The 22,012-nt window shown below is 40.6% G+C and overlaps 1 protein-coding gene across 1 annotated transcript in view; it reads right to left on the bottom strand.

Moving 5' to 3' along the window:
• Positions 1–18,161, bottom strand: part of insrb (insulin receptor b) — a 224,652-nt gene extending 206,491 nt beyond the window's left edge. The window contains exon 1 of the mRNA XM_034179844.1: positions 16,958–18,161. Within this exon, the coding sequence (XP_034035735.1) occupies positions 16,958–17,051 (94 nt within the window). The 5' untranslated portion in view covers positions 17,052–18,161. The remainder of the gene's footprint in view (positions 1–16,957) is intronic.
• Between the last annotated feature and the right edge of the window lie 3,851 nt (positions 18,162–22,012).

Here is a 22,012-nt window from a genome sequence, read left to right as displayed (position 1 = left end):
TTGGTTAAATAACAGTTAAATTCAATTATTGACACCAAAGTATACCAATAACGCCCTTTCGGTCATCTTTGGTACATGTACAAAGCTCTCTGAAAACTAGACACCCTTGCTAAATAAATGCAGTATCACTTTCTATGAAGGCTGAATTTGGCAGTATATCAGGCTGTAATGTGCTGTTACGACACACTCCTGGTGAACTCTGCATATGAAAACATAGTGTTGAATTGTGCTAGGTTTACCCTGAGCTATCCAAGTTGAGTATGAGTTAAGCTGATTTCGTTACACATTTGACAGTTCCCAAAAATGTGAACACATCCAAAACTGATATGAGTTTAACTGATCTCTCCCAAATCAACAGACTAGCAAGACAAGTTCCCCCTGAAGCACACACGACCCGTGCTAAGTCACTACTCTGGGCAAAGTGTGAGAGCTGCTTTACAATGTCAAATACTACAGAAACCATTCAACTAGGTCAGGAGTGGGCCGAAATATGGATTAGCTATTCTGTACCAGTCTCACCATCTTTAATTCACACTCAGTGCTAGGAAAAAAAAAGAGAAAAAAAAAAGAGAGGGGATAACTAATTCTCTGTACCACATATCATTACTTACGTACTATCAAAGGGGCATATTTGTTTTTGCCCGAATTTTCTGAGAGAAGTTAAACATATTCCCAGCTCCGGCTCCTTTGTAACTCAGTGAATTCAGAAAGCACAAACAAAGTAGCACTAAATAAATACCCTGAAAGACAACCATATCTCACTGATGTTATTTCTCCTGTGTTGGCACACAGCCATCATGTTGAATGTTGTTCTGCTGTCTGGCGCTGCTCCAGTTTCACACAGCTTTGTATGTAAACAAAGTCAATTTTCCCTTTGGTACTTACAAATTCTATGAATTCTACATTATAGTCCGTAAAGACCCGATAGCCATAGTCACATTTGTGCTGTTTGATTCTTGCATTTGCATGCCCACAGTCAATAACTGGGCAAGCATACACATTGCTATCATGAACAGTTGGCAACTGTTTCAAGTCCTGCATCCACATCGCAGTTCTCCTATTGGGATCGCAAACAGAGATGTCCACTGTTGTCACCCGCCATTGCTTTCCCTCACACTCTTCGTGGTCATACTTCTCTAAAATCGGTTAATTTTGCGCGGCTTTCACCATGAGACTCACCGACTCTGAACGTAGTATTCCACTCCAGGGAACACCTCTTACAGAGTGACATTTGTTTCACCTGTAGGACCATCATATTCCTGAAATTTTAGTGCTCCTCCGTGACAACAGACTTGGAGATAATGCATGTGAAAATAACAGTAAACAAACACTAAAAATAATTACAAAATAAAGCACATTAATTAGCCAGGCACTGCCAAGTGAAAATAATCACTGTAACAATGTGTTTATCAGCTTTACAAAGAAAAAAAAACAGTTGTTGACGACTATGCATTCTGGGTTGATTTTCGTCTATACTGTAGGGAGACTTGCCATTCAGTGTCTTCTACAGACATGGAGTGGCATAACTCAGTGGAACAATATAGAAAGTACCTAACACCAGATTCTTTCAGCATTTTGTGTTTTTAAAATATGGGTGGCAGTTTAACCATTCAGACCAATATCTCTGGACACAAACACAGATAAACGGAAAACATATGTTCCTTTAGACAGATCAGGAGCTGAGTGGAGAGATCTTGAAATACGGTGAAGAATGTAGAGCCTACATGTACACGCACACACAGTGTGCCACTTCAAATACATTCCACCATGCAGGACACTTCACTGAAGCATCCTTGATATTTCAAATAAGCGACAAAACATCTTTCTCACATACAAATGGAGGATAATTTTATTCACCTATCTTGCCGCTGTAACCATTTTATAAAAACACATTATGCCATCAGCAGGATAGAAAGAACTATTCAACAGTTTCACCTGAATAAGGAACACTTTGATGCAGCCCGTGACAGAGCAGCTTAAAAGCACGCCAACTGTGGAAATCACACACACAACACATGCCTACAAACACGCACTCAACCCGTTTCCAACAGAGCTATGATTACCAGCCTGAGAGGAACAAGAAGGGGGCAAAGCTCCCACTTACACAACTTGTTTTTTGAGTTAGACCAGGCAATAGCTCAGCGGTTACTTCAGAAAACTGTTTGGCGATAACAGCTGCAAACAACCCAATCAAAATCAAATACCTGCAGCATGTAAAATGCTTTATTACATTCTCCAAAAATGCAGTCAACAAATCACAAGCTGGCTTATATACTCAACAAAAATATAAACGCAACACTTTTGGTTTTGCTCCCATTTTGTATGAGATGAGCTCAAAGATCAAAAAATTTTTCCACATACACAATATCAACATTTCCCTCAAATATTGTTCACAAACCAGTCTAAATCTGTGATAGTGAGCACTTCTCCTTTGCTGAGATAATCCATCCCACCTCACAGGTGTGCCATATCAAGATGCTGATTAGACACCATGATTAGTGCACAGGTGTGCCTTAGACTGCCCACAATAAAAGGCCACTCTGAAAGGTGCAGTTTTGTTTTATTGGGGGGGGGGGGGGGGGGGTACCAGTCAGTATCTGGTGTGACCACCATTTGCCTCATGCAGTGCAACACATCTCCTTCGCATAGAGTTGATCAGGTTGTCAGTTGTGGCCTGTGGAATGTTGGTCCACTCCTCTTCAATGGCTGTGGGAAGTTGCTGGATATTGTCAGGAACTGGTACACGCTGTCGTATACGCCGGTCCAGAGCATCCCAAACATGCTCAATGGGTGACATGTCTGGTGAGTATGCCAGCCATGCAAGAACTGGGACATTTTCAGCTTCCAAGAATTGTGTACAGATCCTTGCAACATGGGGCCGTGCATTATCCAGCTGCAACATGAGGTGATGTTCTTGGATGTATGGCACAACAATGGGCCTCAGGATCTCGTCACGGTATCTCTGTGCATTCAAAATGCCATCAATAAAATGCACCTGTGTTCTTCATCCATAACAGACCCCTGCCCATACCATAACCCCACCGCCACCATGGGCCACTCGATCCACAACAATGACATCAGAAAACCGCTCACCCACACTGTCTGCCATCTGCCCTGGACAGTGTGAACCGGGATTCATCCGTGAAGAGAACACCTCTCCAACGTGCCAAACGCCAGCGAATGTGAGCATTTGCCCACTCAAGTCGGTTACGACGACGAACTGGAGTCAGGTCGAGACCCCGATGAGGACGACGAGCATGCAGATGAGCTTCCCTGAGACGGTTTCTGACAGTTTGTGCAGAAATTCTTTGGTTATGCAAACCGATTGTTTCAGCAGTTGTCCGAGTGGCTGGTCTCAGACGATCTTGGAGGTGAACATGCTGGATGTGGAGGTCCTGGGCTGGTGTGGTTACACGTGGTCTGTGGTTGTGAGGCTGGTTGGATGTACTGCCAAATTCTCTGAAACGCCTTTGGAGACAGCTTATGGTAGAGAAATGAACATTCAATACACGAGCAACAGCTCTGGTTGACATTCCTGCTGTCAGCATGCCAATTGCACGCTCCCTCAAATCTTGCGACATCTGTGGCATTGTGCTGTGTGATAAAACTGCACCTTTCAGAGTGGCCTTTTATTGTGGGCAGTCTAAGGCACACCTGTGCACTAATCATGGTGTCTAATCAGCATCTTGATATGGCACACCTGTGAGGTGGGATGGATTATCTCAGCAAAGGAGAAGTGCTCACTATCACAGATTTAGACTGGTTTGTGAACAATATTTGAGGGAAATGGTGATATTGTGTATGTGGAAAAAGTTTTAGATCTTTGAGTTCATCTCATACGAAATGGGAGCAAAACCAAAAGTGTTGTGTTTATATTTTTGTTGAGTGTATATCAAGACTCGTTCATCTGGAGACGCCGAGCAGTGTGTAGACTCAGAGTGAAATATTTTAAGTATTTAGGTTGTTGTCCCCCTTCACCACAGGCATAAACATCTCAGAGTGCCAAATAAGGTCACCTCCCAGAACTGAGTAAATCAGGGACCAGAAACAACCAGTGACATGTACCTCGCTCGCTGAGAGACAGCAACAGGGAGAAGAAAGAGGAGGTAGGAGGGGGACCAGCAGCCCCAGCTCATAAGACCCCCTTTCAAGGGCCTCTGTTCAGTCTGCATACATGACCTGTGTCACGTAGCCAGAGCGTTTCCTTTGAAGCTGACCACGGGGAAAGAATTTTAAGTATTATATGTCAAACTGGAAAGACAACCAACAACATCCAACTGAAAGGAAGAAACAGCAAACACCACTTTTATTAATGACTCCATTAAGATGATTTCCCTCCGTCTGACTGCTGACTGGCTCTATTGTTAAGTCAACGGCTCACATACTGAAATACACTCTGTAGACTTTTGCCACACAATTTAAAACCCAGAACACAAATGTGAACAGGACTAATATATACCAGAAAGGATAAACTGAAAACAAACACCAATTTACATTCAGGCCATTTTTTTTTTTTTAAATCAGAGACCATCTCAGACATTAATTCATTCAAACTGAAAAGACAGTGCAGTGATGGTGTAATGGCATTAAAAACAGTGCCTAAAGTTTTGGTTTTACACACACAAAAAAAGAGTTTAGTTTGATGTCGTGCAGTATAGAACTGTTTTCTTTGATCACGTTGAATTTTTTTTCCTCAATTCATTCATTTCATTCAGAGTGCACTGTCATACATTTAATAATCTGAGATCTAAACAGGGCTGCAACTGATGATTGTTTTCCATAATCGATCAATCAAAAAAAAATAAATAAATAAACAATCGACTAGTTGTTAGGTGAATAAAATGTCAGAAAATAGTGAAAAATCTCAGCATTCAAACATCAGCGTTTCAGGGCCCGAGATGATTCCTTCAAATGTCTTGTTTTGTCCACCACCCAAAGATGTTCAGTGTACTGCCAGAGAGGAGTAAAGAAAATAGTAAAATAAAGCAGAAAATATTTGTATTTAAGAAGCTGAACTCATACAGATTTAAAACATTTAGTCAAAACGATCAAAATAAGAGTTGACCATTACTTCAACAATGAATTAATAGTTTTTTAGCCATTGCAGCTCTTTACATAAATAGAAGTTATTTTGTTCCAACTGTGCAAAATTTACCAACCAAAACCTAAATTTTATTATAAGAATTTATGCGTGCCACAAGAACTTGGATCCCAGTATTTGTTACAATGTTGTAAAACAGAAAAAAGGAGCAAACTTGTTTAAGAACAGAATTTTTGTATTATAATGTGACAAATAACTTTTCTATCTCTGATCAGATCAACTGTTTCAGCTCTCCTTTACAGGATGAAGAAAGGAAAAGCATGAGCACACTGTCTGGACGACATTATTTTCTGATCATTGGTCATCGAATAGGAGTCAGCAGTTTATCTTAAGGACACTGATGCTACAGAACAGTGTTGGCTAATCCACCTCAGAGAGACTTCTGAGCGTGGGCGGCTAATTTGTTTACATCCAGGCTGTGTGCGGCCTCTGAGTGCTCACAGGGCCGGTCCTGCTGCTCCCAGTTTAGACTCGCTGCAGCAGACCACCCTCGTCCAGTTACAGGAGCTAATCTGGCCCTGCGGCTGCCGCGTCCGCACAGGCCTCTGAAATATGCAGTTGTAAGAGGCAGAAGCACCAACAGGCAGGGACAGTCCCCAATAACAGTACAGTCTGTCAAAGGCTTACAGGAAAACCGGACATCTTGCATGTTTGAGGCCAATCACAAACAATTTACAGACTTGTTCCCACTAAAAGATAACTGAAACATCAATTTAATTTTGTGATGGTGTGGTTAAGCCATCAGAGACGAGAGTTTCTGTAATGTCAGTCAGCTCCCAGACATTCTTATTGGTTGATGAAGTGATGTTATCATAGCTGCTGTAATGCTGCTACTTGTTTTGTAGCACCCAGACCCAGAGCTTTTGACTCTTTCCCCTTCTTGAGCATCACTTGTTCGGTAGATACTCAGCTGCCGTGCACTCTTTTGTTCAGTGTGTCAAACAGACACACTCATTCCACCCAGGAGATCTTTGCTTTTAGTTTGAAGTGATCTTGACTTGAAAGCTTCATGATCAGTACTGTAAAAGCATGAAAGACTGTAATACTGTTGCCAACGTACTGGGAAGAGTACTACTCACTGCAGCACTGTGCAGTAGTACGTGAATGAAGCTTGCAACATTTCCCCAACAGCGTGATTTCAATGTGACAACCTCAGTTCACATCAGCGGGAAAACTAATCAAACTGCAATACATTTTCACACATTTATTACTGTCTACACTTAATAGTTTTGCTGTAAAGGACAGTGTGATCACAAAGTTTGGGCAGAGCTTGTACAGACAAAATAAAACCAACCAGCAGTTTAATAACCTCATTGAACCAGGTTCATCCAAAGGCTAAATAAAAGCTTCAAATGTTTTCCTGTACCTTCCACACTACCACATCATCACGGTGCACTAATTTGCCTGGCACAACTTTTACACCGGATGCCCTACCTGACACAACTTGTTTTACCTGGAGAAACACACACGGCCCCTGGTGTTCTGAAGGTCTCCCATCCAAGTACTAACTAGGCCCCACACTGCTTAGCTTCTGAGAACTGACAAGATCAGGCTTACATAGAGCAGACTGGCTTTAACAACATTACAGGACAGACACAGATCACACTGACAACGTGCAGCAGCGGGTGTCAAACTGGACATTTGGAAATACTTTTGAGTTCTACAGAGTTAGACATTTCAAAAAGGGTACAAAAACTATGACATGTAGGTGTAGTGTACTGTGGTAAAATCGCCAACATGAGTGCCGATTCACAGCTGAATGGAGAGTTAGTCAAATAACCTCTAATGTCAGCAAGCTAATGGATCCTGAATGGAACAATGAACACACCATTGGGCAGTTCAGAGAAAGCAAAATGCGCCACAAACTCAAGTTCTCTTTTTATCTGCAAAGACCTTCGTCCATATAGCGTGACGGAAAATAAGATCAAATCAGTGCTGTAAAATTTTCAGAGGCCTATTGGACTAATACATTTTATTGTACCAGAATTGGGAATTTTTAAATTAATCTAAGTGATTCGTATTTGAATGCAGCCCACATCATCGACATTGATTTTTAAAAGAACAAAAGGCTCTTAGATGAACCCTTAAAAGGCAATACTCAAATTTCCAAGCCATTGTAATATAATTTACTTTTTTCTTCCAAAATATTAAACTGAAAAAGGTACCAAGTGTACCGCATTTGTACTGAATTTCTGTCCCCTTATCAATCTGCCTGCGTGATATGTGCGTGAGGGTTTACTGCTGGCAGCAGTAGGAGAACACTATTACCTGACCAAGCTAACTGCAAAAGTTGACAATTTATATGAATTAGTACGATTTCACAGATAGGACATTCACAGAATAGCACAACTGCCTATGATGATTTTAAAGCAGGAGCGGTGGCCAAGTGGTTAATGCGCTTGGTTTCAGTGCTGCAGGTCTGGTTCAAACCCTAACCCCTGCCACATTCCTCCATGTGGAGAGTTACATCAGGGAAAGCATCCGGAGTAAAACTTCTGCCAATTTAACATGCACATGCACCTCTGCTCTACTATGGTGACCTGGAGCGAAATCAAGGGAGCAGCTGAAGGGACTAACTTACTTTTACAGAGTGATGTTTTTTGAGGTGCTGCAATTCGCGTAAAATCAAACATAATGTTAACAAAATAGAGTGCGCGCACAATTGTTAGGCAAGTGAGTATTCTGACCTCATCATTTCTTTGCATATTTTCCAACTCCAAGCTATATAAGCCTGAATGCTTACTGGTTTTATGTGTTTTCAGGTGATACAGTAGTGTTCAGAATAATAGTAGTGCTATGTGACTAAAAAGATTAATCCAGGTTTTGAGTGTATTTCTTATTGTTACATGGGAAACAAGGTACCAGTAGATTCAGTAGATTCTCACAAATCCAACAAGACCAAGCATTCATGATATGCACACTCTTAAGGCTATGAAATTGGGCTATTAGTAAAAAAAAAAAATAAAAAAAAAAAAAAAAGTAGAAAAGCGGGTGTTCACAATAATACACTCAACAAAAATATAAACGCAACACTTTTGGTTTTGCTCCCATTTTGTATGAGATGAACTCGAAGATCTAAAACTTTTTCCACATACACAATATCACCATTTCCCTCAAATATTGTTCACAAACCAGTCTAAATCTGTGATAGTGAGCACTTCTCCTTTGCTGAGATAATCCATCCCACCTCACAGGTGTGCCATATCAAGATGCTGATTAGACACCATGATTAGTGCACAGGTGTGCCTTAGACTGTCCACAATAAAAGGCCACTTTGAAAGGTGCAGTTTTGTTTTACTGGGGGGGATACCAGTCAGTATCTGGTGTGACCACCATTTGCCTCATGCAGTGCAACACATCTCCTTCGCTTAGAGTTAATCAGGTTGTCAATTGTGGCCTGTGGAATGTTGGTCCACTCCTCTTCAATGGCTGTGCGAAGTTGCTGGATATTGGCAGGAACTGGTACACGCTGTTGTATACGCCGGTCCAGAGCATCCCAAACATGCTCAATGGGTGACATGTCCGGTGAGTATGCTGGCCATGCAAGAACTGGGACATTTTCAGCTTCCAAGAATTATGTACAGATCCTTGCAACATGGGGCCGTGCATTATCCTGCTGCAACATGAGGTGATGTTCTTGGATGTATGGCACAACAATGGGCCTCAGGATCTCGTCACGGTATCTCTGTGCATTCAAAATGCCATCAATAAAATGCACCTGTGTTCTTTGTCCATAACAGATGCCTGCCCATACCATAACCCCACCACCACGGGCCACTCGATACACAACACTGACATCAGAAAACCGCTCACCCACACGACGCCACACACGCTGTCTGCCATCTGCCCTGAACAGTGTGAACCGGGATTCATCCGTGAAGAGAACACCTCTCCAACGTGCCAAACACCAGCGAATGTGAGCATTTGCCCACTCAAGTCGGTTACGACGACGAACTGGAGTCAGGTCGAGACCCCGATGAGGACGACGAGCATGCAGATGAGCTTCCCTGAGATGGTTTCTGACAGTTTGTGCAGAAATTCTTTGGTTATGCAAACCGATTGTTTCAGCAGCTGTCCGAGTGGCTGGTCTCAGACGATCTTGGAGGTAAACATGTTGCATGTGGAGGTCCTGGGCTGGTGTGGTTACATGTGGTCTGCGGTTGTGAGGCTGGTTGGATGTACTGCCAAATTCTCTGAAACGCCTTTGGAGACGGCTTATGGTAGAGAAATGAACATTCAATACACGAGCAACAGCTCTGGTTGACATTCCTGCTGTCAGCATGCCAAATGCACGCTCCCTCAAATCTTGCAACATCTGTGGCATTGTGCTGTGTGATAAAACTGCACCTTTCAGAGTGGCCTTTTATTGTGGGCAGTCTAAGGCACACCTGTGCACTAATCATGGTGTCTAATCAGCATCCTGATATGGCGCACCTGTGAGGTGGGATGGATTATCTCAGCAAAGGAGAAGTGCTCACTATCACAGATTTAGACTGGTTTGTGAACAATATTTGAGGGAAATGGTGATATTGTGTATGTGGAAAAAGTTTTAGATCTTTGAGTTCATCTCATACAAAATGGGAGCAAAACCAAAAGTGTCGCGTTTATATTTTTGTTGAGTGTAATAGCATCTGCTATTGACGCTATAAACTCAAAACTATTATGTTCAAACTGCTTTTTTAGCAATCCTGTGAATCACTAAACTAGTATTTAGTTGTATAACCACAGTTTTTCATGATTTCTTCACATCTGCGAGGCATTAATTTTGTTGGTTTGGAACCAAGATTTTGCTCATTTACTAGTGTGCTTGGGGTCACTGTCTTGTTGAAACACCCATTTCAAGGGCATGTCCTCTTCAGCATAAGGCAACATGACCTCTTCAAGTATTTTGACATATCCAAACTGATCCATGATACCTGGTATGCAATATATAGTCCCAACACCATAGTAAGAGAAACATGCCCATATCATGATGCTTGCACCACCATGCTTCACTGTGAACTGTGGCTTTGGCAAATTGTAACCTCTTCTGCACATCTTTTATTTAACAGAGGGACTTTGTGGGGGATTCTTGAAAATAAATTAGCTTCACACAGGCGTCTTCTAACTGTCACAGCACTTACAGGTAACTCCAGACTGTCTTTGATCATCCTGGAGCTGATCAATGGGTGAGCCTTTGCCATTCTGGTTATTCTTCTATCCATTTTGATGGTTGTTTTCCGTTTTCTTCCACGCGTCTGTTTTTTTTTTTTTTTGGTCCATTTTAAAGCATTGGAGATCATTGTAGATGAACAGCCTATAATTCTTTGCACCTGCGTATAAGTTTTCCCCTCTCCAATCAACTTTTTAATCAAACTACGCTGTTCTTCTGAACAATGTCTTGAACGTCCCATTTTCCTCAGGCTTTCAAAGAGAAACCATGTTCAACAGGTGCTGGCTTCATCCTTAAATAGGGGACACCTGATTCACACCTGTTTGTTCCACAAAATTGATGAACTCACTGACTGAATGTCACACTACTATTATTGTGAACACCCCGTTTTCTACTTTTTTTTTACTAGTAGCCCAATTTCATAGCCTTAAGAGTGTGCATATCATGAATGCTTGGTCTTGTTGGATTTGTGAGAATCTACTGGTACCTTGTTTCCCATGTAACATTAAGAAATATACTCAAAACCTGGATTAATTTTCAAAGGCTTTATGGACATAAGAAATGAGAGTGAATCTTGATGGGCCAGATGGATGGCCTTGTGGCTGGATCACTAATGACACACAGCACCACTTACAGACAGATGCCAACAAGGTGGAGGAGTAATGGTAGGGGCTGCTATTATTAAGGATGAGCTAGTCGGACCTTTTCATGTGGAAGGTTGATTATAAATCAACTCCTAAGCCTACTACCAGTGTTTTAGAAGATACTTTCTTCAAGCAGTAGTACAGGAAAAAGACAAGGAGCCATTTTTATGTAGGACAATGTTCCATCACATGAATCCAAGTACTCCACTGTATGGTAGTCAGCAAAGGACTCAAAGATGGCAAAACGTGAACATGGCCCTCTTTCCCACCTGACGTAAAACCTATTGAGAACTTGTGGGCCCCTTTCTAAGCATGAAATTTGAACAGCATTTGGGATGTTGTGATTACTGCTGCACCAGAGATGTTTTACAATCAGGGTACATAAGTGGATCTTAAAGATAAAGTTTGGTTTATTGTCAAAATGGAAATTAACAAAGTTTAGTTTGCCATACATGGATATTCTACTACTGGTCTATCAGCAGCAATAGTAATTTGGTTTGATATCCCCATTTGTTTACCAGCAGAACTCTTAATTATACCAGTTTTTACCAAAATATCTGTCATTTCCATCATCATCATCATGTCTTTTTTTGATGGGCTGCCAGAGCTATTATTTATTTAGTAGGTAACCACTAAATTGACTAATTTCCCTATCAAAGCCTACTGGATAGCAATCTAACTCCCAGGATCATTGTCCAGTGGGGAAACAACTTGAAAAATGGCATTCAAAAATAATGTCTTGTCTGTCAAAAATGTAAAAGTAAGTCCCTTCGGCTGCTCCCTTGTTTGCACTCGGGGTCGCAACAGCAAATCCAAGGTGGATCTGCATGTTGAATTGGCACAGGTTTTATGCCGGATGTCCTTCCTGACGCAACTCCACATTACATGGAGAAATGTGGCAGGGGTGGGATTTGAACACAGAACCTTCTGCACTGAAGCCAAGCGCTTAACCACTTGGCCATCACCCCTGTCAAAAATGTCCTCTCTGGAAATAGAGTGCATTTCAAACTCAAGCATCAGAGTTATGTGAATAATAACTTTGTTTGAAAGTGATACTCACTATCTGTGATGCCATAAAAGGATGTGTACCTGATTCATCCAAATGTCTTTAATATTGGGGTGCAACTCTCCATCTGTCAAAAACTGTCCTCTCCGGAAATGCTTAAAGTCCATCACTATTTGAAATTGCAGAAACACAATAGCAGTTGTATAGTCCAAGTACATACCATCAACTGTTTTTAGTAGATAGTATATATGGGTAGATTGCACTAATCTTAGTCTGTATAATTTACAGAACAATTATCTTAGTCAAAAAAAGTCCTCCCCAGAAAGTATAGCAAATTATATCTGTGAGCTCATATGCAAACATCTGACAATCTGAAACTTTGGGCATTTAAGTACCCCAGTCAGCAGTTAGATATGGATGATAACTTGACCAAAGTAACCACTTTGACTTTTTGATGCCAGTGACACATAGTTGTGTACCCTGGCTGTGAAACAGCCCACCAAACGATGATCATCGGCAGGTCAAAAAACTGATAGACTCCAAGTATGAAAGGCTCATGGCCGTTATTTTAAAGAAGGGTGGCTATATTGGTTACTGAACATTTCTGAAATGTCAATAGTTTTATTTGTTAATTTTTCTTCTTACTCTGTGAAAATGAGTATAATGAAATTAAACAAGTGAAACGGGAAAATTTAATTTATGTTTAGTTACATAATAATTCTGCACACACATTCCAGTGAGAAAGCAAAAATTATAATTTTTTTATTAAAGATTCAGGTATGAGGTTTAAAATGTTTGGACTCATTGTATTTGTTCAACAATAGAATTAATCCTCAGGAATACAACTTGTCGAATAATTCTGCATGCAATGTATTGAAGGTGGTCTGGTGAGACATTCAAATGAGAGTCGCACATATTGTAAAACACACCATTTTTAACATATTTAAACTCTAGTAATACATTTATAATGAAGCTGTGAGCGAGATGAGCACCATGTAAGTCACACAGGACGCCTAATCATACAGCATTATCAATCTTTCAATGATGTAATTAACTGATTTATATCACTGAATCATTGGTCAAAAGACACACCAGTCTTCATATCTATGTTTGGCATGGGCCAATCAAAATCTTTCTTGCATATCGCTTCAGCTGTGCGATTTTATGTTTTCAATGCTATGTAAGTACACTCAACATGCCACATGCACACATTACATTAACTACAAGTATTTTAATTCAAAGAGAATCCATGCATTGTTTCTTTTCTTGTTTACAAATCACAATTTTAGAAGACACCAATAGTGCACAGATATAAAGTGTGACATCTAGGTGATTTATAGTCATAATATTCCACCAAAGCCAAGCAGACCAGCACCACATTTAACACCTGTGCACCTGAAACATAGATTAAGAAAAAAAAATTAAATAAAAAACACACACACACCACACAAAACACATCTTTAATTATTTATTTTTATGTGCTTCACATAGGCCCACTGATGTCTGAGAAGGGTCCATCATATTAAGAAAATGGCCCATTACTTTAGGCACTGAGGGATCATTAGTCTGTACTACCCTTTTGAAATATGAATCACTGCTTTCTCCTTTACATTTTATATGCAGTCAAGTCCTGGGTATTGAAAGAACAATTTTGTAGCACTTTACTTCAAAAAGTATTTTTATTTTCATCCATCCATTTCCTAGAACCCAGGGGTATTCAACTCATTCCAGAAAGGGCAGAGAGGGTGCAGCGTTTCTTTGCAATCACCCACTCCACCAGGTGATTTCACTGATTAACATCACTTTGAGCAGATGGAACTAGTTAATCAGTGAAATCACCTGGTGGAGTGGGTGATTGCAAAAAAAAAAAAAAAAAAAAACCTGCACCCTCTCGGCCCTTTCTGGAATAAGCTGAATACCAGGGTTCGATTTTAGCGGTTACCCGGGAACCCGTGGCACCCTACTTTGGGGGCGGGCACACAACTCTTTAGACTTGCATTCCCGACTGGAATCCACCTTTTTTATTTCATAACTGTACAGAAATCTATCAAATTTGGACAAAATTTGTGCAGAATTTGACTTTCTGAGACCGACACATACACAAAACGTCATCAAAAAATGTTCTCCTCTGTTTGTAATGCTGCGTTTTATTATACACAGATCAAATGGAGCGTTTTTGATGGAAGAGCGAACAGCAGCCAGCGGAGAGTTTTTTTTTTTATTTCTCTACGTGCGCGCGCGAGCAAATCATCCGTGAAGATTATTTTATTTATTAACTACACAGATGTATAATAAAAGCAAATGGTGACTGGTTTATAAACACAATTATGACAGAGTTTTTGAGGGAAGAGCGAACAGCAGCCACCGGAGTTTTTTTTTTTTTATTATTTCTCTATGTGCGCGCGCAAATCATCCGTGAAGATTATTTTATTTATTAACTACACAGATGTAAAATAAAAGCAAATGGTGACTGGTTTATAAACACAATTATGACCATGATGGCTGCTAACAGATTTTCTGTAATCACAACAAGTGTAATCAACACTCATGGCAGCCATGATTGTTAATGGGCTGGATGTTTAATAAAACATCGGCAGCTGAGATGACCTCATGCCAATCTGCCTGTGCATATTGGCACGGGGTCATCTCAGCTTCTGACAAGGTTAGAAAATTTCAAAATTTCAGAAAATATTACTCCAGAAACACAAAAATTCCCTTCCATAATTTCATCCTGTCTGATGAAGGGCAAGGCCCGAAACGTCACCTTTGGTGTGTTATTAAAGGCTTGTTTGGGAGCTAACTGGCTGTGCGGATCTCTTTCGTTTTTTTGTTCTTCCATAATTTCACCCCAAATCTGCCCCAGATATCACCAGAATACACAATTTGCATCCTTTTATATCAAAATTTTGTGGGGGGCATGCCCCCAGACCCCCCTAGTTGCTTTGTCACTATGCTGCATAGCAGTAGGTTTGGTACCGAACTTTTCTGAGGGGCACCAAACTTTTCAGATTTTGGTGCCCTTAAGGCACACAACTATTTATTCTAAAAGGCAAACCCTGTTGAATACCCCTGCTATACCCGCTTATTCCAATTAGGGTTTGCAGCCTCGCACACCTACAGCCAATTTAAGGTTTCCAATGTCTTTAGATGTGGGAGGCAGCCAGAGCCCCCGGAGGAAAGCCACGCAAACACGGGAAGAACATGCAAACTTCACAAAGAAAGGCCACAGGTGGAAAGCAATCCCACAATTGTCTTGCTGTGAAGCCACAGTGCTAACCACTAACCCACCATGCTGCCAAGTATTTTTAATTTATTGAACAAAAACTATCCTGAATTAATACCCAGAAAGCTGTGATGAACATGGTTTTTTGCAAATATGACATGACGCATAATACACTTTTATAGTTTATCTAGCTTTTTCCATGGATCAGCATTGGAAAAAGCATGCAACAACAAAAAAAAAAAATCATAACATTGAATTGACAGCCAAGTTTCATGACCGTATCAAATCAGGAGATAAGTGTACACCGTAGGCCTACACTTACTATAGGCATGAACAAAGATTATTAAGATAGTCTAAACTCTACGTTTTGAGCTCTATTTGATCAGACAAATAATGTGGTATAGTTTTCAATATGATTGGAGCATTTTTAATTTTTGACCCCACCTGGCTGCCTCTTGAAAATTCAAGTGGCCAGTCTGTTTTTTTTTTTTTTCAAAGAGTAATGTCTAAGGGCTATTTCTGCCAAATTTGGCACTTGCTTCACCATTTGAATGATTGTTTCAATTATCTTCTGTACTATGGGGTTGATGTCTCTGAACGCTTTGTGCTCTATTTTAAGAAACCGAGAATGGAAATCTTTTGAACAGTGCCTGTGTTTTAAATTTCTATGCTTTTTTTTTTTTTTTACATATATTGTTACCATGACTGAAATGATTGTTTTATTTGTTAATTGCTTGTATTTTATATATTTTAATGGTTATCTTGATGTTGTTTAGTTCTCTATTATGACGTGTGCTGCTTGCTGCCTTTCTTGGTCAGGACACCCTTGTAAAATAGGTCTTGATCTCAATGGGCTTTCATATAGTTAAATAAAGGTTATAATAATGTTTTATGCATTTCAGAAAAATTAAACCCTGGCCCTTAACCTCAACTCTAAACCACTCACGATGAAATAATGTGCAAAGTTGCAGCTGAGATGCCAGAATTCAAGCCTCTCAGTCACCACAACCATGTAGTGCCCTTCCAGAAATCATGGTCAGTTGAGTGCAAATACATAAATGTTTACATACTGGAACAAGCTAAAGTGCCTATACGTACTGAAGACTTACCCCAAAATATGAATTCTACAAGTACATAATGAATCAGACTGCACAGGGGTTGCACGTGATGACAGTCAGTCTAACTGTAGCCACTGCCCTAAGCTAATATCACTGAATTATTAAGCATGACATAGTTCGATAAAAACAAATGCAGCTCAATTCCAATCCAGACAAGAGTGCTGCTATAGCTTTTATAGTGTTGTGACAACAGGTCATAATTACCTCAGCCAACAAAGTTTGTCAGAGGTTATGTTTTCGCTGCTGTTTGTTTGTGACCAGCCGTGAATCCACAATTTATCATATAGCGTCATGAAATTTAAAGTTTCCAATCCACCTAACCTGCATGTCTTTGACTATGGGAGGAAGCACCCAGAGGGAACACACGCAAACACGGGGAGAACACGCAAACTCTACACAGAAAGGCCACAGGTGGGCATTAATCCCATGACCTCTTTACTGTGAGGCAACAGAGCTAACCACTAAGCCACCATACTGCCCCACAGTTTAGTAACAAATTAATTTAGTTTAAGTGTAAAAAAGAAACACAACCAAAAAAAATTAAAATAAAATAACACGACAGACTTTTGTTAAACTTTCAAATGCGTAAATAAATGTATGCTGGCTGCCAAATTTACTCGCAACACCAACGGGTGACATGCAAAAAACGGATGCCATGTTAAACAGTGCAGTAATTATGGAGAAGAGTAAACAATAATGATAAAAATACTTACTTTCGCCACGTATTAGTCCACACTGGCAAACAATACAGACGCAGTAGATAAAAAGCACAATTTGTGCTCGCAGCTTTAGAGTCCACCGCCTCATTTTCTCCTCTAAGTTTTTTTTTTATTTCAGATGCGTTGGAATATCAAAAATATATCAGGTAAAATGCAGTCAAGATATTCAAGGTTTCCCCCCTTAAACCGGGGGGGGGGGGATACAATTTTAAGAATATCTTTCCCAGGCAAGTTTTGGGTGTATTTGAGCCCTGGAAAAAACACAGACCACTAAATAACGTGATCCTGGGTTCTGGCAGCACATGTGCGAATAAAAATCTTCATTTTCCATATGTGAATACGACAGTCCAGGCTCATCTGTTTGGTTTTCGTGCTCCGGTGAAGAGAAGTATAATGTGATGGATATCCCACACAAGCACGCAGAGATCCACCGATCAAAGAGCCACTTAACGCAGTTTTTCTGAAATTAAAAATAAAACAGGTCGCCCCTTGTGTTGTTTTCGACAGCGTCCCGATGAAAAGCGGAGCACTTTTTTGGAGTCCACAGGTCTGTCCGTTTTTTAAGAGCACATCCCAGGAAGCAGCTTTCCCCGCTACGACCTTCCTCTGAACTCCTTCAACCCCGCAGCCCAGACAAAACTAAGGGGGAAAACTTGAGGGGCGAATGCTGCTCGTTTGTCGTGGAAAAAAAATAAATAAAATTACAGAATAAAAAAAAAAAGGCGAAATGATGAGCGGAATTGAACCCGCACTCTGCTATATGAAGTGAGAAAGTCTCCGCCACGCCGCCCTTCTCTTTCTCTCTGGGCATCCGACGAGGAAAACAGCTAACGTTAGCTAGCTTCATGCAAAACAATCCAGCGATAACAAGCTTTGAAACTGAAGGAAAAACACAAAGCGAGCGCGGCTTCTTCCAGAGCCCCAAACGATGACGTCAGCACGAAAGACTTAATAATTACAATAAAAAACACGGGTCAAAGTGTTTAAAAACTTGGATTCCCGTTCCGTGTAATGCCTCCTCTCGGTCAGGTTCCCCTCTTTCCTTCTCTTTTTCTGCGAAGCTCCGCCAGTAAACAAGCCCTGCCATCACCTCAGCTGGGCCGCACACGGTCCGCCCCAAAACCTGGAGCGGAGCCCCGCCACCAGCTGCTCTCCGGCCGGATCAGGATTCACGCAACGCTGCTGATATTTGTCAGGTTGACAATTCAATTTAATTTCAATTTATTTCCTTTATATAGCGCCAAATCACAACAGAGTTGCCTCAAGGTGCTTCACACAGGTAAGGTCTAACCTTACCAACCCCCAGAGCAACAGTGGTAAGGAAAAACTCCCTCTGAGGAAGAAACCTCAAGCAGACCACACTCAAAGGGGTGACCCTCTGCTTGGGCCATGCTACAAACATAAATTACAGAAATAATTCACAGAACAATTCACGGACGACTATACAAGAATTGCTGTTGGTGCACAGGACAGGAGGGTTGCACAACAACCATCTCCCATCACACAACACAACTCCCATCTCTGGATGGAGCTGCACCTTAAACAGAAAAAAAAACAGAATCAGGCATCAGAAAGACAAAAAATACTGTATAATTTGCCAGCATTAATCAACAAGAAAAACAGAAGAAATACTAAGGTGATCGCCAGCCGCTAGCCCTAAGCTTCACTAAAAGACCCAGAATTTAGGTGAAGTTGAGGTCGCGGCCCACTTCAATTACTAATAACATGAATTAAAAGAGTAAAAAGCGTAAAACAAAACTGCACCAGTATGCTAGCCATAACAAAAGGGAAAATAAGTGCGTCTTAAGTCTGGACTTGAAAGTCTCCACAGAATCTGATTGTTTTATTGACGCAGGGAGATCATTCCACAGAACAGGGGCACGATAAGAGAAAGCTCTGTGACCCGCAGACTTCTTATTCACCTTAGGGACACAAAGTAGTCCTGCACCCTGAGAACGTAAAGCCCGGGCCGGTACGTAGGGTTTAATTAGGTCAGCTAGGTAAGGAGGTGCCAGTCCAGGAATAATTTTATAGGTTAGTAGCAGAACCTTAAAATCTGATCTCACTGGGACAGGAAGCCAGTGAAGAGACGCCAAAATGGGTGTAATGTGGTCAAACTTTCTGCTTCGTGTCAAAAGTCTGGCTGCAGCATTGTGAACCAATTGGAGACCCCTAATGCTAGACTGCGGCAAACCAGAAAATAGAACATTGCAGTAGTCCAATCTAGAAGAGATGAACGCATGGATCAGGGTCTCAGCATCAGCCATAGACAGGATGGGACGAATCTTCGCTATATTTCGCAGGTGGAAAAAAGCAGTCCTAGTAATATTCTAATATGGAGACTAAAGGACAACGAAGGATCAAAAATTACCCCAAGGTTCCTCACTTTGTCAGTGTGATGTATGACACACAGGCCTAGGCTGAGTGTTAACTGGTCAAATTGATGCCGATGTCTCACTGGACCAATAACCATCATTTCAGTCTTATCAGAGTTTAAAAGTAGGAAGTTTCTAGACATCCAACTTCTCACTGATGCAAGGCAATCTTCTAAGGATTTTATGTGAACGAGATTACCAGCAGTTATTGGCATATATAACTGAGTATCATCTGCATAGCAGTGAAAGGTAATCCCAAAATGCCGCAATATGTGCCCAAGGGGTGCTATATAAAGGGAGAAAAGCAGGGGGCCTACGACAGACCCCTGAGGAACCCCAAATTTCATGTCACTAAGGTTAGAGGTAGTGTTACTGTACAAAACACAGTGAGAACGACTGGTCAAGTATGACGTCAGCCATGCAAGGGCACTCCCAGTAATCCCAAAATGATTTTCCAGCCTATCAAGTAGAATATGATGATCCACTGTATCAAATGCAGCACTGAGATCTAACAGCAACAGAACCGTAATGCTGTCCGAATCAGTTGTAAGCAGAAGATCATTCACCACTTTAGTGAGAGCCTTTTCTGTGGAATGCTATTTTCTAAAAGCAGACTGCAGCGGCTCAAAGAGATTATTCTCGGTAAGATAGTCTACAAGCTGCCGTGACACCACGTTTTCCAGAATTTTAGAGCAAAATGATAGATTTGATATCGGCCAATAGTTTTTCAATACACTAGGGTCAAGATTAGGTTTCTTAAGTAATGGTTTAATCACTGCATATTTGAAACGTTTAGGAACAGATCCAGAAGTTAAAGAAAGATTAATAATTTCCAGCACAATCGGCCCAAGAGTGGGCCACAGGTCCTTAAACAGTTTTGTTGGTATAGGATCAAATAAACAGGTTGTGCTTTTTGTTGACGTTGACAAAGGTGAGGCCAACGTCAACACAAAATAAACAGCGACGCTTCTCGTTTTCATTTATTCTTCAATTATTTGTCAAGAACAGTCTTTATTACGACAGAGTTTTAGGGCCATATTGAATTTCTTTTTTTTCTTTTTTTTTTTGGACTTTGAGAATAAAGTCGTAATATTACAAGAAAAAAAGTCGAAATATTATATTATGACTTTATTCTCGTATTATTATGACTTTATTCTCATAAAATTACGAATTTATTCTCATAATATTGCAGCTTTTTTCTCGTAAAATTATGAGTTTATTCTCGAAGTCTTAAAATTATGACTTTTTTCTCATAAAATTACGACTTTATTCTCTAAGTCTTAAAATGACGACTTTATTCTCGTAATATTCCGACTTTATTCTCGAAGTCTAAAAAAAAAATTCTCTGTGGCCCTAAAATGCCATCATACTTTGTAAATATGCACGAAACATTTAAAAAAAAAAGGTTGCATTGACTTGCTTAAAGCAGCATAAGCTAATAAATGACATTTTAACATATATATAAATTAATATTACAACTTAGGCAGCATGGTGGCTTAGTGGTTAGCACTGTTGCCTCACAGCAAGAAGGTCATGGGTTTGATTCACACCTGTTTGCGTTACAGTGAGGAAAATAAGTATTTGAACACCCTGTGATTTTGCAAGTTCTCCCACTTAGAAATCATGGAGGGGTCTGAAATTTTCATCTTAGGTGCATGTCCACTGTGAGAGACATAATCTAAAAAGAAAAATCCGCAAATTACAATGTATGATTTTTTAATAATTTATTTGTATGTTACTGCTGCAAATAAGTATTTGAACACCTGTGAAAATCAGTGTTAATATTTGGTACAGTAGCCTTTGTTTACATTTACAGAGGTCAAATGTTTCCTGTAGTTGTTCACCAGGTTTGCACACACTGCAGCAGGGATTTTGGTCCACTCCTCCATACAGATCTTCTCTAGATCTTTCAGGTTTGGAGTTTCAGCTCCCTCCAAAGATTTTCTATTGAGTTCAGGTCTGGAGACTGGCCAGGCCACTCCAGGACCTTGAAATGCTTCTTACGGAGCCCCTCCTTAGTTGCCCTGGCTGTGTTTTTGGGGTCATTGTCATGCTGGAAGACCCAGCCATGACCCATCTTCAATGCTCTTACTGAGGGAAGGAGGATGTTTGCCAAAATCTCACAATACATGACCCCACCCATCCTCCCTTCAATACGGTGCAGTCATCCTGTCCCCTGTGCAGTTTCAGATCTGGATCACCTCCAAAAATTAATGGATTCTTCCGTGCCCTATTATCTATTTGTGGTGCAAATGTGGTGAGAATCTGTGAAGTAGTTCTGAAGTAATCCTTCAAAACCTATATAAAGTGAAATCTTGATCCAGAATCCAGATTACCTCCAAAATTTAATGGTGTCTTCCATGGCCTAATATGTATCCATGGTGAAAATGTGGTGAGAATCTGTGAAGTAGATTTGATGTAATCCTTCAAAGACTATATAAATTAAAACTTGACCCAGAATCCGGTATACTTTGTATGTATCTATGTCATCAAAATCTGTTAAGTAGTTTTAACTTAATCCTTCAAAGCGTACATAAAGTGAAATCTTGATCCAGAATCCAGATCCAGACCACCTCCAAAATTCAGTGGAGTCTTCCATGCCCTAATATGTATCCGTGGTGAAAATTTGGTGAGAATCCTTGAAGTAGTTTTGACGTAATCCTTCAAAGTGTAT

The sequence above is a fragment of the Thalassophryne amazonica genome, chromosome 10 (assembly GCF_902500255.1).
Source record: "Thalassophryne amazonica chromosome 10, fThaAma1.1, whole genome shotgun sequence".
Lineage (NCBI taxonomy): Eukaryota > Metazoa > Chordata > Actinopteri > Batrachoidiformes > Batrachoididae > Thalassophryne > Thalassophryne amazonica.
The sequence above is the reverse complement of the archived record's forward strand: the minus strand, read 5'-3'. Positions and strand labels throughout refer to the sequence as shown.